This window comes from Dryobates pubescens, chromosome 30 (genome assembly GCF_014839835.1).
Source record: "Dryobates pubescens isolate bDryPub1 chromosome 30, bDryPub1.pri, whole genome shotgun sequence".
NCBI classification, from domain to species: Eukaryota; Metazoa; Chordata; class Aves; order Piciformes; family Picidae; genus Dryobates; species Dryobates pubescens.
This window is the reverse complement of record NC_071641.1, coordinates 13,066,400-13,082,280: the sequence shown is the minus strand read 5'-3', so window position 1 is coordinate 13,082,280 and position 15,881 is coordinate 13,066,400. Positions and strand designations below refer to the sequence as shown.

At 55.3% G+C, this 15,881-nt stretch overlaps 1 protein-coding gene across 4 annotated transcripts in view; it reads left to right on the top strand.

The window, feature by feature from the left end:
- Positions 1 to 15,881, top strand: part of MICU1 (mitochondrial calcium uptake 1) — a 195,507-nt gene that overhangs the window by 172,368 nt on the left and 7,258 nt on the right. For all 4 annotated transcript variants that reach the window (XM_054174645.1, XM_054174644.1, XM_054174646.1 and 1 more), the window contains one exon: positions 6,056 to 6,164. In XM_054174645.1, the coding sequence (XP_054030620.1) occupies positions 6,056 to 6,164 (109 nt within the window). The remainder of the gene's footprint in view (positions 1 to 6,055; positions 6,165 to 15,881) is intronic.

The following is a 15,881-nucleotide window of genomic DNA, read 5'->3' as shown; positions in this document are numbered from 1 at the left end:
CCCCTCCCCAGCTTTCTTGTGGGCCTCCTCTTGAGAAACAAGCCCACCATGACCAGAGTCATGCTGAATGCCTTTGGAGCTTTCTGGAGACCCTTCTGAGGGATGCAGGCTGTCAGTGTGAATGGATGGAGCCCTTGAGCCAGAGAATGGTCTCCCACTTGAAACTGCAGGAGCTCCACGCTGTGGTTGCTGCTTTCTCTTTGCAACCCAGACTCCTGCCAGGCAAGCAGCAGCTTTCAGGCTCTGCTTTACTCCCAGCCTGCAAAGAAGGAGTGGAGCTGATGCTCTCCACTGCTCTCCTTTCACCTCCTGGACTTCACAGAGACATTAGAGCCACCCAGCCACTTCCTTCATCCTGCAACCCTTTCCAGTCACTGAACACCTTGTATTGCAGAGAGGTTTATGACACAAACATGTTTTGCAGGAGGATTTCCCCCCCCCCAAATCCCTTCTTGTCACACTTCACCAGCCAGGAATCATTATCTGCACTCTTTGCTAACTGAATGCAGCAGAGGCTTGGCCTTGCTATTGCTTCCCAAAGGAAGTGGGAGGGAAATGGTTTTGATAGTGTGATATCAGAAAGACAGAAAGGGACCTGGGGGTGCTGGTTGACAGCAGCTGAACATGAGCCTGCAGTGTGCCCAGGGGGCCAAGAAGGCCAATGGCATCCTGGCCTGCATCAGGAACAGTGTGGCCAGCAGGAGCAGGGAGGTCATTGTGCCCCTGGACTCAGCACTGGTCAGGCCACACCTTGAGTCCTGTGTCCAGTTCTGGGCCCCTCAATTTAAGAAGGACATCGAGACACTTGAAGGTGTCCAGAGAAGGGCAACAAAGCTGGGGAGAGGCCTTGAGCACAGCCCTGTGAGGAGAGGCTGAGGGAGCTGGGGTTGCTTAGCCTGGAGAAGAGGAGGCTCAGGGGAGACCTTCTTGCTCTCTCCACCTCCCACAGGGAGGTTGTAGCCAGGTGGGGGTTGGTCTCTTCTCCCAGGCAGCCAGCAGCAGAACAAGAGGACACAGTCTCAAGCTGTGCCAGGGAAGGTTCAGGCTGGATATTAGGAAGAAGTTCTTCCCAGAGAGAGTTGTTAGCCATTGGGATGTGCTGCCCAGGGAGGTGGTGGAGTCCCCATCCCTGGAGGTGTTCAGGAAGAGCCTGGATGGGGTGCTTGGTGCCATGGGTTAGTTGGTTAGATGGTGCTGGGTGATAGGTTGGACTTGGATGATCTTTGAGGTCTTTTCCAGCCTGGCTAATTCTGGTTAATATTGAGAGTGGAATGGAAGCAACTCTACCAGACTCACCTGCCAGGTTTACCTTGGAGGTGCTTTAGCTTGTGAGTGCTTTCTTATGAAACCTGCCAAACACTTCATTCATTCTGCAACAAAGCAACCCTGGAAGCCTCCAAGATATTAAAGCTCTGCTCTGGTGAGACCTCACCTGGAGTTCTGTGTCCAGCTCTGGAGCCCTCAACACAGGAAGGACATAGACCTGATGGAAGAAGTCCAGAGGAGGGCCACAAAGATCATCAGGGGGCTGAAGTACCTCTCTCATGAGGACAGGCTGAGGGAGCTGGGGTTGCTCAGCCTGAGGCTCCAGGGAGACCTAAGAGCAGCCTTCCAGTACCTGAAGGGGACTACAAGAAGGCTGCAGAGGGACTGCTTCCAAAGGCCTGCAGTGATAGGATGAGGGGCAGTGGTTTGAAATGAGAGCAGAGCAGATTTAGATTGGATGTTAGGAACAGGTTCTGCACCAGGAGGGTGGTGGAACACTGCAACAGGTTGCCCAGAGAGGTAGTTGAGGCCTGGAGCTAGTCAAGGTCAGGCTCAACAAGGCTGTGAGCAACCTGATCTAGTGGAGGATGTCCCTGCTGACTGCAGGGGGGGTTGGACTGATGACCTTTGGAGGTCCCTTCCAACCCAGACCATTCTGTGGTTTCAATCTATCCTTTGGCCCTTTTCCAGCAGTGTTGCTCCACCTTTCTGCTGGTGAGCATGGCAGGTTCTTCCATTTGCCCCTTTCTTGAGGAAACCTCCTGCTTTACCCTGCATACCTGAACCCTGCACCTTCAGCAGAGCTGCTTTGCTCAGAATTGCTCCTGGCAACAGCTCCTTGAGCTGTTCTTTCACAGCTGCTTTTCTCCTAGCAAAAAGGATCATGTTTTGTCTTTCAGGACAAGCAAGGTATTTGGTTTCTCTCTCCCCAGCCAAGGGAAATGAGTAATCCAGGACATCTTCTAAGTGTGCTTGAGGGGCTGTGCAGCTTACTGCCCTCCTGAGATGGCAGAGGGTGGGCAGGAGCAGGGTGGAATTCTCTTGGATTCCCAGGTGCAAAACTCTATTTTTTGAGCTGTTGTAAGGTGCATGCTGCAAACAGATACACATTGCTGCCTGGGGATGCTGGATGGCAGCTGGCTGAAGATCAGCCAGCAAGTGCCCAGGTGGCCAAGAAGGCCAGCAGCATCTCGACTTGGATCAGCAGTAGTGTGACCAGTGCGAGCAGGGCAGTGATTGTGCCCCTGGACTCAGCACTGCTGAGGTCACACCTTGAATACTGGGCTCAGTTTTGGGCCTCTCACTCCAAGAAGGACATTGAGGTGCTGATGCAGGTCCAGAAAAGAGGAGCAAAGCTGGTGCAGGGTCTGGAGAACAGGGCTGGTGAGGAGCAGCTGAGGGAGCTGGGCTTATGTAGTCTGCAGAAGAGGTGGTGGCTGAGGGGAGACCTCGTTTAAACTCCTCACCCCTTGGCCTGGCACAGCAGGCTGTGCTAAAATGACTGTCCCCAGCTTTCCTGTAAGCCTCTAAGTACTGAATGGCCACAAAAAGCTCTCCCTGGAGCTTTTCTTCTCCAGACTCCACAGCCCCAACTCTCTCAGCCTGGCCTCACAGGAGCAGAGCAGGCACACATGTAAAGCCAGCTCCCTGTACAGCACCTGGGGGTTTTCAGGTCCATTACCCATGTGTGCATTTTGCTAGCTCATCCTTTTCTTTGGCCTGGATCCACGAATCCAAGGCTGACAGACCCTGCTGTGGCACTTCTCACTGTGCAGTGCACACCAGCAGAGCACTGCCATGTAGCTACAGCCAAGACAGGAGCAAGCTGCACATCTTCCTGCTCCACAGGTGGAGAGCTCTGCACCATGTCCACAAGAGAAGCTCACGAAACAAGGTGCTGTTCAAGATGGGTGGCTCCTTCCCTGACCAGAAGTTGTTAGGAGGAGTTTGAGTAGGGTCACATCTACAGCTGGCAGTCCCCACTGGGCAGCTGCTCTTCCATCCAGACCATGAAAGCAGGCCAGGCTGTGCAGATGGGCTTTGTAGTGGCTTGCTTTATCAGCCTGTCCTGCCAGGCAGGATGGGAGGAGCCTGAAGCCTTCTGGACAAGCTGATTTATCTCTTCCAGAGGGGAAGGCTGACTGCTGATGATTTTGCCTCCTCCCTTGGCTCCAAGCTGAGGCTGTGGTGGGGGAGTTTGGAAGCTGCAGCCCTTAGACTCATTGAATCACTCTGGCTGGAGGAGACCTCCAAGATCACTGAGTCCATCCATCAAGCCAGCACCACCATGGCCATTAAGCCACATCTCCACACGTTTCTTCAGCACCTCCAGGGGTGGTGACTGCACCCCTCCCTGGGCAGCCTGTTCCACACCACTCTTGCAGTCCAGAAATTTTCCTCAACCTGCCCTGCCACCATCTCAGGCCATTTCCTCCCATTCTATCACCTGATGCTAGGAAGAAGAGAGCAACTCCCTCCCACCTCACTCCAGCCTCCTTTCAGGGAGCTGCAGAGAGTAATGAGGTCTCCCCTCAGTTGCTCCTCATAAGACCTGGTCTCTAGCCCCCTCACCAGCTCTGCTGCCCTTCTCTGGACACACTCCAGCACCTCCATGTCCTTCATGTGGTTGCACTAGTGCTGAGTGGGTCAATAAACCAGAGTGTTGTGTGGTGTAGTGTGACCAAGAGGGGGTCTCAGACCTGTGTCCATCAGTGGTGGCTCTCCTGGAATGCTCCTTGATGGCCAGACTGGGGCTGAGAGGAGTGCTTTGCTTATCCCCTGCCTGCCCACTGGCTGTGATGGGCTGCAGTGGTGCTGGCCCTGGGGGGCACTCAGGATGTCTTTCTGTGACTCCCCAAGTGTGTGGCTGTGGGTGCTGCTCACTGAGCACAAGCTCACCTGCCCCAGGGTGAGCCAGGCCCTGGGAAGTCAAGCAGACAATCATCCATCCCTGCAGCACTCTTGCCAGCAGCAGCAGAGCTAACTGGGACCCATCTGGGGTTTGTCACCTTCTGAGATACTGAGTGAAACCTGGATTGCCCCAGGGATCCCTCAGCCCCTTGGGAGCTGCAGCATGTGAACTACTTCATTATAGAATCACAGACTCAGTAAGGTTGGAAGAGACCTCAAAGATCATCCAGTCCAACCTGTCACCCAACACCTCCTGACTGCTAAACCATGGCACCAAGTGCCACATCCAGTCCCCTCTTGAACACCTCCAGGGATGGGGACTCCACCACCTCCCTGGGCAGCACATTCCAATGGCTAACAACTCTCTCTGGGAAGAGCTTTCTCCTCACCTCCAGCCTGAACCTCCCCTGGCACAGCTTGAGACTGTGTCCTCTTGTTCTGGTGCTGGTTGCCTGGGAGAAGAGCCCAACCCCCACCTGGCTACAGCCTCCCTGCAGGGAGTTATAGACAGCAATGAGGTCTCCCCTGAGCCTCCTCTTCTCCAGACTAAGCAGCCCCAGCTCCCTCAGCCTCTCCTCACAGGGCTGTGTTCCAGACCCCTCCCCAGCTCTGTTGCCCTTCTCTGGACACCTTCCAGCAGCTCAACCTCTTTCCTAACCTGAGAGGCCCAGAACTGGACACAGGACTCAAGGTGTGGCCTAACCAGTGCAGTGTACAGGGGCAGAATGACCTCCCTGCTCCTGCTGGCCACACTGTTCCTGATGCAGGCCAGGATGCCATTGGCCCTCTTGGCTGCCTGGGCACACTGCAGGCTCATGTTCAGCCTACTCTCAACCACTACCCCCAGGTCCCTCTCTGCCTGGCTGCTCTCAGCCCCTCTGTCCCCAGCCTGTAGCACTGCCTGGGGTTGTTGTGGCCAATGTGCAGCACCTGGCACTTGGATGTGTTCAATCTCCTGCCCTTGGCCTCTGCCCATCTGCCCAGCCTGTCCAGGTCCCTCTGCAGAGCCTCTCTACCCTCCAGCAGATCAACTCCTGCCCCCAGCTTGGTGTCATCTGCAAACTTACTGCTGATGGACTCAATGGCCTCATCCAGATCATCAATAAAGATATCAAAGAGGATGGGCCCCAGCACTGATCCCTGGGGCACACCACTGGTGCCTGGCTGCCAGCTGGCTGTGGCACCATTCACCACCACTCTCTGGGCTCAGCCTCCAGCCAGTTCCTAACCCAGCTCAGAGAGCTGCTGTCCCAGACAGGGGCTGACAGCTTGGCCAGGAGCTTGCTGTGGGGGATGGTGTCAAAGGCCTTGCTGGAGTCCAGGCAGACCTCATCCACAGCCTGCCCCACATCCACCAGGCAGTCACCTGGGCATGGAAGGAGATCAGGTTGGTGAGGCAGGACCTGCCCTGACTGGATCCATGCTGGCTGGGCCTGAGACCTTGGCCATCCTTCAGGTGTGCAGGATGGCCAAGGGCTCAGGCCCAGCCAACATGGATTTAGGCCCTTGCCAGTGTGCAGGCTTCAAGTGGTGCTGCTTCTGGTGAGCTCCTGCATCCCAGCCATGGGCTGATGGGGTGTCTGTTCTGCTGGGAGAGTGCTGGCTCTGAAGCAAAGGCAGAGAAGTGCTTCTCTTAGTCTCTGCCACTGCTGACTGTTGCATGGGGAAGTCCCTTCTTGTTGCACAGCTGGTGGGACCAGGAGGAGAGCAGAGGCAGTTCACAAAAGTATAGGTCATGAACCACATCCTCCAAGAGCCAAGGTAGGAATTCCCCTCTGGCTGCAGCTCTGGGCTGCTGAGTCACTTGGTCCTTCATAATCCAAGTAGTGCCATGTTCTCCTTTCCCTATCACCCTGAGACCAACTTTGCTCTGTCCTAGGGGCTGACATTTGAGGAGGTGGAGAACTTCTTCACGTTTCTGAAGAACATAAATGATGTGGACACAGCTTTGAGTTTCTACCACATGGCTGGAGCATCACTTGATAAAGGTATTCAAAGCTGGGAGCTGGGCAGGTGCTGCATCACAGAATGTTAAAGGTTGGAAGGGAGCTCCAGAGACCATCCAGTCCAAGCCCCCTGCCAGAGCAGGGTCACCCAGGGCAGGCCACACAGGAATGCATCCAGGTGGGTTTGGAAAGTCTCCAGGGAAGGAGACTCCACAACCCCCCTGGGCAGCCTGCTCCAGGGCTCTGGCACCCTCACTGTGACTGTGTTTGTCCTCCTGTTGAGCTGAAACCTTCTGTGTTCCAGTTTGTATCCCTTGTTCCTTGGCTTATCACTGTGCACCACCCAAAAGAGCTTGGCCCCCTCCCCTTGACACCCACCCCTCAGATACTGATAGACATTGATCAGATCCCTCTCAGCCTTCTCCTCTCCAGACTAAACAGCCCCAGGGCTCTCAGTCTCTCTTCCCAGGGGAGATGCTCAAGTCCCCTAAGCATCCTCCTGGCTCTCCCATGGGCTCTCTCCTGCAGGTCTCTGTCTCTCTTGAACTGGGGAGCCCAGAGCTGGACACAGGATTGCAGCTGTGGTCTCAGCAGGGCAGAGCAGAGGGGGAGCAGAACCTCCCCAGCCCTGCTGGCCACACTTTTCCTGCTGCACCCCAGGATCCCCTTGGCTCTCTTGGCCACCAGGGCACATTGCTGTCCCCTGCAGAGCTTGCTGCTCATCAGCACTCCAAGGTCTTTCTCCATGGAGCTGCTCTCCAGCAGGGCATCCCCTGCCCTGTCCTGGTGCCTGCTGTTCCTCCTGCCCAGGTGCAGGACCCTGCATTTGTCCTCACTGCACCTCATGAGGTTTGCTTTTCCCCAGCTCTCAGCCTGTCCACATCTCCAGAGTTGGGAAGCTAATGAACAAGCCCAGGCTGACAGGTGACATTTCAGAGAGGTTGGATTGCTGCATCCATGGATAAAGAGGGATTTCAGGTTTTATACTTAACCTGGTTTTAGGCACAGAGCAGGGCAGAGGCTGAAATGTAGAGCCAGCACAGGTTAGTAAGCTTTGGTTTCCTGGTGACTGGTCAGTGGCATCTCATAGAAGCCTTTGGTTGGAAGGGGTTTTTGAAGGTCATCTAGCTTGACCTTCTTGTGGCCTTCCAGTATCTGAAGAGGGCTACAAGAAAGCTGGGGAGGGACTTTTGAGGGTGTCAGGGAGTGATAGGACTGGGGGGGATGGAGCAAAACTAGAAGTGGGGAGACTGAGATTGGCTGTGAGGAAGAAGTTGTTCCCCAGGAGGGTGGTGAGAGCCTGGCACAGGCTGCCCAGGGAGGTGGTGGCAGCCTCCTGGCTGGAGGTGTTTGCAGCCAGGCTGGAGGTGGCTGTGAGCAACCTGTTGTGGTGTGAGGTGTCCCTGCCTATGGCAGGGGGGTTGGAGCTGGCTGAGCCTTGAGGTCCCTTCCAACCTCTAACAGTTCTATGATCCTGTGATCATGGTATCTTCAGCAGGACCATTCAGGACTGCTGTGTGCAGTGTGTCACAGGCTCTGGTACCAGATCCCAGGCACAGCACTGTTCCTTTTTCACCCCTGTCTCCTGAAGGGGACATCTTCTCTCCTCTTACAAAGTGCTTCAAATTGTTGCCAAAGACAAGCAGCATTGCAAGGAGAGTCCTTGCAAACTCTCTCTTCTGTAGAGGTCTCCATCACCTCTGCAGCAGAGGCACTAACCAGCACTGGAGCTGGTGCTAGGAACTGTTCAACCCTTGTTTTGCTTTGCTTAAAATCAGAGACTTTGCCTACAGATAGAGCAAATGAGACTGAGGGGAGCCCCTCTGGCTCTTACAACTCCCTGACAGGAGGTTCCAGCTGGGGGAGGGTCGGTCTCTTCTCCCCAGTAACAAGAGACAGGAGCAGAGGAAATGGCCTCAAGTTGTTCCAGGGGGGTTTAGGCTGGATAGCAGAAGAAACTTCTGCACTGAAAGGCTTCTCAGGGACTGGAACTGGCTCCCCAGAGAGGTGGTGGAATCCCCATGCTGGAGGTGTGTACAGGGTGCAGAGCTGTGGTGCTGAGGGACACAGCTCAGCAGCAGCAGGAGTTAGATGCTAGTTGGACTCAGTGACCTCAAAGGCCTTTTCCAACCCCAACAGCTCTGCTTCTCACCTGAGCTGTACAGCCAGCTACTGCATTTCTGAGCTCAAATCCAAGTCACTGCAGGAGTCTGTCACCCAAGCACCTCTGGAGCTCCCAGGCATGCTAGAGGGAAGGAGGGAAAGCCCTGGAACCCCACTGAGACCCCAGACTGAGCAGTGCAGCTTGCCCAGGCTGTCTCCTGGTAACTCACAGTCCAGAGAGTGCACATGGCCAGGGGAGCTGGCTGGGTAAAGCTCACAGCTGGTGTTTCCTGGGGAGCTTGGTAGCAGTGTGATTTATTGATCAGACCAGTTCATGTCCTTGATCTCATCCATATCAGGCATGCTCTGAGGTCTGACACTGACCTGCTGCTGGGGTCTGTCACTAGTGCCTGCTTTTCCCTTCTGAAAGAGTTGGGTTTGTAAGTGCTCAGCCTGGGGGATATTAAAAAAGCCCAAGCCAATGGCAAGCTGGTGCCAGGATGCTGTTTAGGCCAAGAGGAAACTCTTGTCTCCTGGAAAGCTAAAGCTGATGTACTGAGGCAGCTGCAGAATGCAATGTCTCAGCAGTGAGCTGCTCTTCCAGCTGCTGCTCTGGGGGGAAGCTTAAGGCATTAATAGGTTCTGGGGGAATGGAATTGCAAAGGGAGCCAAATGTGTCACATTGCTCCCTGTCTTTGTCTTTTGAGGGGAAATCACCTGTACTCCTTGTTTTGCATCACTGTTAGCTTAAGACTTCAAGGTGAAAGAACTTGATAGGCTCTCCTCTCCTTTAGAAGGAAGACTGTGGAGTGTGGAAGTGCTGCTGCTCGGTGCCCTGTCTGCAGCATCCCCTGGGGGAGCAGTCACAGGTTCACAGCTTGCATTAGGTTGGCAGGGGCCCTCAAAGGCCATCTTGTCCAACCCCCCTCCAGTCAGCAGGGACACCTCCAACTAGGTCAGCGTGCCCAGGGTCCCATGAAGTCTGATCTTGAATGTCTCCAGGGACAGGGCATCAACCACAGCCCTGGGCAGCCTGTTCCAGGATTTCACCACTCTCATCCTCCTGATGTCCAACCTCAACCTGCCCTGCTCCAGTTCCAAACCACTGCCCCTCATCCTATCACTCCAAGCCCTTCTAAACAGCCCCTCCCCAGCCTTCCTGTAGGTCCCCTTCAGGTATTGAAATGCAGCTCTAAGGTCTCCCTTGGAGCCTTCTCTTCTCTAGGCTGAACAGCCCCAGCTCTTTCAGCCTGTGTTTATAGGAGAGTGTTCCCCCTGATCCAACTTTGTGGCCCTCCTCTGGACCCTCTTCAGCAGGTCTGTGACTCTCCTGTGATGGGGGCCCCAGAGCTGGACACAGCACTCAGGTGAGGTCTCAGCAGAGGAGAAGAGAATCACCTCTCTGGACCTGCTGGCCACACTTCTTTTGGTGCAGCCCAGGATGCAATTCCAATTACTCTGTGTCTGCAGTGGCCTCATCATGCAGTGTGTACTTGTGGAGCATTAAGGTCTGTCTGCAGTTGGTAAATCAGTGCTTGCTGTTTAATTATGTGTGATTGATGACCTGGAGCTGGAGCCACAACCACTCAGCTAGGAGTATTTGCTGCAGTAAGTAAATCTTGAGTAGGGTTGGTGGTGTGCAGGACACAGATCCAACTCCTCAAGGGCTTGGCTGTCCCTAGGTTCTGGCTGTCAGGAGAGATTTCCTAGGGCAGAAGAGGAGAATTATCCTGCAGACATCATAGAATCACCCAGCTTGGAAGGGACCTCAGGTCAAACCACCCTGCAGTGAGCAGGGACAGCCTCCACTAGGTCAAGTTGCTCAGAATCTCACCTTGAATGTGTCCAGGGAGGTGGATACCTGGCAGCTGACATGAATCTCCCCTCACACCCTTCATGCTGCTCAGCCCAGAGGTGCTCTGGGGAGGGGGCACACTGTGGTCCTCACAAAGGGGCAAAGCAAGCTGCAGAGGTACCCCAGGGCTCTGCAGCAGGGGTCTGAGAGCTCCTGTGCCTAACCTGCCCTTGCATTACCTGTTCCCATATAAGTGCACTCTGAGTCTGAGCACTGCAGCCCCAAATCAAAGCAGCAGTAAATGGGGTGTGCTTTCCAGAAGTCAGGATTTCACTGGGCTCATCCCAGAGGGAGGAGGAGAAGAGGATAGTCTGTGTCTGGAGGAAATTGCTGCACATGTTGTTACCACTTTAGAAGGACCATTTAAAATGGGGGGGGGGGGATGACACCAAACAGCCATAGCTGGAGAACCTCTTTTCTGTGCTGAAGCTAAAGTAGCTTCCTCTTCTCCAAAGGATCACAGGCCTGAGTTTTAATAACCTGGGGAGACCATCTTTCACCTTACCAGAGAATCACAGACCTGTCAGGGTTGGAAGGGACCTCAAGGCTCAGCCAGCTCCAACCCCCTGCCATGGCCAGGGACACCTCACACCACAGCAGGTTGCTCACAGCCACCTCCAGCCTGGCTGCAAACACCTCCAGGCAGGAGGCTGCCACCACCTCCCTGGGCAGCCTGTGCCAGGCTCTCACCACCCTCCTGGGGAACAACTTCTTCCTCACAGCCAAGCTGAGTCTACCCACTTCTAGTTTTGTTCCATTCCCTCTAGTCCTATCATTCCCTGACACCTTAAAAAGTCCTTCCCCAGCTTTCTTGTAGGCCCCCTTCAGATCCTGGAAGGCCACAAGAAGCAGGACAGCAGCTGAATTAGTTGGCTATAGCCCTGTCAAGGGGAGGGTGTGGATGGCACTGGGGTTTTGGCATCACCTACAGCCAGGCTTCCCAAGCAGCCATTCTGCTGGCACTAAATAGAATAGAATAAAGCAGGTTGGAAGAGACCTTCAAGATCATGGTGTCCAACCCATCAACCAACCCAACCCACCTGAACAACTAACCCATGGCACCAAGCACCCCATCAAGTCTCCTCCTGAACACCTCCAGTGATGGTGACTCCACCACCTCCCTGGGCAGCACATCCCAATGGGCAATCACTCTCTGTGTAGGACTTCTTCCTAACATCCAGCCTGAACCTCCCCTGGCACAGCTTGAGACTGTGTCCTCTTGTTCTGGTGCTGGCTGCCTGGGAGAAGAGACCAACCCCCACCTGGCTACAGCCTCCCTTCAGGGAGTTGTAGAGAGCAATAAGGTCACCCCTGAGTATCCTCCACTGGCAGAGAGTCAGAGTCTAACTCCTTTGTGTCTTAGGGCAAGGCAAAGGGATGAGACAAAGTGAGGGGAGATGGCAGGGCTGGAGCCCAGGAGAGGTTAGTCAAAGGTGGGTTTCTTTTAAATATGGAGCTTGACCAAGGGCAAGGTCCTGCAGCTGGGTCAGGGCAATCACAAGCTCCAGTATAGGCTGGACAGGGACTGGCTGGAGAGCAGCCCTGAGGAAAAGGAGTTGGGGTGCTGGGGGAGGAGAAGCTCCCCAGGAGCCAGCAGGGAGCACTTGCAGCCCAGAGAGCCAAGCAGAGCCTGGGCTGCAGCAAGAGAAGTGTGGCCAGCAGGGCAGGGAGGGGATTCTGCCCCTCTGCTCCACTCTGCTGAGACCCCACCTGGAGTACTGCATCCAGCTCTGGAGCCCCTAGCACAGGAAGGTTCTGGAGGTGCTGGAAGGTGTCCAGAGCAGGGCCATGAAGGGCCAGAAGGGCTGGAGCTGCTCTGCTATGGAGACAGACTGAGAGAGTTGGTGTTGTTCAGTCTGGAGAAGAGAAGGCTCCCAGGAGACCTTCTTGTGGCCTTCCAGGATCTGAAGGGGGCTACAGGAAAGCTGGGGAGGGACTTTTGAGGGTGTCAGGGAGGGATAGGACTGGGGGGGATGGAGCAAAACTTGAAGTGGGGAGATTGAGATTGGCTGTGAGGAAGAAGTTGTTCCCCAGGAGGGTGGTGAGAGCCTGGCACAGGCTGCCCAGGGAGGTGGTGGAAGCCTCCTGCCTGGAGGTGTTTGCAGCCAGGCTGGAGGTGGCTGTGAGCAACCTGCTGTGGTGTGAGGTGTCCCTGCCCATGGCAGGGGGCTGGAGCTGGCTGAGCCTTGAGGTCCCTTCCAACCCTGACCACTCTGTGATTCTATGAAGCAGCCACAGGCATGAGAGGGGATTAGGAAGGAGGCAGGGCTGGGGGTTGGGTGCACCGTGCTTGCTTGCCCCTGTGCTCAGCACTGGTGGTGCTGCACCTCATACACTGGGTTCAGTTTGGGGCTCCTCACTGCAAGAGGAACATTGAGGTGCTGGAGTGTGTCTAGAGAAGGGCAATGAAGCTGCTGAAGGTCTGGAGAGCAGGGCTGGTGATGAGCATCTGAGGGGACTGGGTGTGCTCAGCCTGGAGAAGAGGAGGCCGAGGGGAGACCTTCTGGCTCTCCACAGCTCCCTTACAGGAGGTTGGAGCTGGGTGGGGATGAGTCTCTTCTCCCTAGTATCAGTACTCAGATAGAGCAAGAGGGAATGGCTTGCAACTGCACCAGGGGAGGTTTAGGTTGGATGTTAGGAACAATGTCTTCCCTGCAGGAGTGGCCAGGCACTGGAATAGGCTGCCCAGGAGGGTGGTGGAGTCACCATGGGGCTGTTCAAGAACCTGTGGCCATGGCCCTTGGGGACATGGTTTAATGGCTGTGGTGGTGTTGGGCTGATGGCTGCACTCAATGATCTCAGAGGTGTTTTCCAGCTGAAACAGTTCTAGGCTCCTCTGGTTCTGTAATTAAATGCTGGACCTTGAAAGCCCTTTTTGGAGGGCTGCTGCCACCTAATGCTGCAGCTTGCTTCTGCTGCAGCTCTTCCCTCCCCTCACGTTGCCTCTTGCTGGCTAGCCTGGGTGTACCAGAAGAACAGAGACAAGAGCAAAGGGATGCATGGAAGTTGTGGCTGTCCCTGCACATGAAACATTCAGTCCTCCACTTACTTTGCTCTCCAGTTTCACGTGGGAGCTGTGGCACCATATATTCTCCAGCCTGGTTGGCATGGGGAGAGATGTGTGCTCTCCCCACAGCTCAGTGGGTGAGGGTCAGGCTGGGGAGCAAAAGTAATTCAGCTTTAATGACTCCTTTGCCTCTTACACTCCCAACAGCAGGCTGCCAGGACACACAGCAGCTGTACCCTGATGCATGGGGACAGAAGGGCCATGCAGAGTAACAGCTGCAGGCCAAAGCTGCACCTCTCATGCAGGAAAGGATTTGCACTCCAAAAGGATAACTACAGGGAAACATCAGATGCCTGCTTGAGGGTCTGTGTGGGGTTTGAATCTGCCTTCTGTTCAAATCCCATCTTCTCCTGGGTTGTTTAGTGAGAGATTTTGCAGGGGGAAAGGGAATGATGGTAGCCATGGATTCCCCCCCAGAATGCCAAAGCTCACTGAGGGGAGCAGAAATGAAGTGGAAGGAACCAGCAGTCTGAACGCTGATGAAGACTAAAATCCCCTCAGAAACACTCTGTGCAGCTGCTGATGGGTGCAGTGGTGGCACTGCTGCTCGTTTGCTCCTTTCTGACACACAGCTCTCTCCGACTCCTGAGGGGCCTGCAGCTCTGCAGGGAGCCCAGGAGGATGCTGTGGATGGATACAGAGGGAGTTTTGCTGCTTTCAGTCTGACTTTGTCTCACCACACTCCTCTGTTGCCTTGCTGAGGGGAGCTCTGCAGCCAAAGATGATCAGAGGGCTGGAGCACCTGCCTTGTGGGGACAGGCTGCAGAGTTGGGGCTCTTCAGCCTGGAGAAGAGAAGGCTCCAGGAAGAGCAGCCTGCCAGTGCTTGAAGGGGGCTGCAAGGAAGCCAGGAAGGAGCTTTTTATAGGGACTTGGAGTGATAGGATGAGAGGGAATGGATTGAAGCCTGAGGAGGGCAGCTTTAGACTGGAGATTGGGAAGAAATTCTTTCCAGTGAGGCTGGGGAGACACTGGCACAGGTTGCTCAGGGAGCACATGGATGCTCCCTCCCTGGAGATGTTCAAGGCCAGGCTGGATGAGGCCTTGAGCAAGCTGGGCTGGTGGAAGGTGTCCCTGCCCTTGGCAGGGGCATTGGAACTAGATGATCTTTAATGTCCCTTCCAGCCTAAACCACTTTATGGATCTTGGAATGTCCATCCCAGTTGCTGTGGGGTCGCTGCCATGGTGCAGAGCCTCTCTGGATGGAGCTTCTTTGAGTCAGGCTTTGTAGGGAAGCAGTTCCCCTTCAAATGCTCTCATGCAGAACTCTCCTGTTGCATCAGGCATCTGTAAGGGAGCAGAGTGTCCCAACCCTGACCAACAGTGACAACCAAGCTGCTCCTGCCTTGCCTCTTTCCTTCCATTAGCAGCTGGCAGAGGGGCAGGGGCAGGCAGACACACAGGAATCCCTGCAGGGAAACAGCTGAACCAGGCCACTGAGGACAGGATGGGTTCCCCCTTGCATGCAGGAAAAGCTACTGCAGAGCCCTGCCAGACTGATAGCTCCAAGGATTGCTCTTTTCTTGGGGCATGAATAAACCTCCTGCTCTCCTCACTGCTGATGAGCTCAGCTGCCAGTCTTGGTAGGGAAGAGGAATAAACTGTTGCAACTCTTCATTTTATTGCAAGGTTAAGCTCTGCTCACTGCAGAGCCTCTGACAGGGAGAGGGCGAACAGATTCCTTCTGCAGCCCTGGGCTGCTTAGCAGGAAAACCACTCTGTGTTATTCCCAGCCTGCTGGAATGGTTGTTCATGATGTATGGTAGGAGCAGAGGAAATGGCCTCAAGTTGTTCCAGGGGAGGTTTAGGCTGGATAGCAGAAGAAACTTCTGCACTGAAAGGCTTCTGAGGGACTGGAACTGGCTCCCCAGAGAGGTGGTGGAATCCCCATGCTGGAGGTGTGTACAGGGTGCAGAGCTGTGGTGCTGAGGGACATGGGCTGGCTCCAGCCTTGGCAGAGCTAGGGAATGGTTGGCCTGGATGATCTTGAAAGTCTTTTCCAACCAGAATGATTCCATGATCCCATCACTGCAGCTCTGTCAGCAGGAGCTGCCTTCTGGCTCAAGCCTGTCAGGAGAGATTTCCCACCTGGGTTCTCTTGTAGTGCTGACATTTCTGTAACCCAGGAGGGGAAAACAGCAGGCAGGCTGGAGGGAAGGATCCATCCAGAGGGACCTGGACAGGCTGGGGGGGAGGGATCCATCCAGAGGGACCTGGGCAGGCTGGAGGGAAGGATCCATCCAGAGGGACCTGGGCAGGCTGGAGGGAAGGGATCCATCCAGAGGGACCTGGGCAGGCTGGGGGGAAGGATCCATCCAGAGGGACCTGGGCAGGCTGGGGGGAAGGGATCCATCCAGAGGGACCTGGGCAGGCTGGAGGGAAGGATCCATCCAGAGGGACCTGGACAGGCTGGGGGGAAGGATCCATCCAGAGGGACCTGGGCAGGCTGGAGGGAAGGATCCATCCAGAGGGACCTGGGCAGGCTGGAGGGAAGGGATCCATCCAGAGGGACCTGGGCAGGCTGGGGGGAAGGGATCCATCCAGAGGGACCTGGGCAGGCTGGAGGGAAGGATCCATCCAGAGGGACCTGGGCAGGCTGGGGGGAAGGGATCCAGCCAGAGGGACCTGGGCAGGCTGGAGAGAAGGATCCATCCAGAGGGACCTGGGCAGGCTGGGGGGGGGGGGGGATCCATCCAGAGGGACCTGGGCAGGCTGGAGGGAAGGGATCCATCCAGA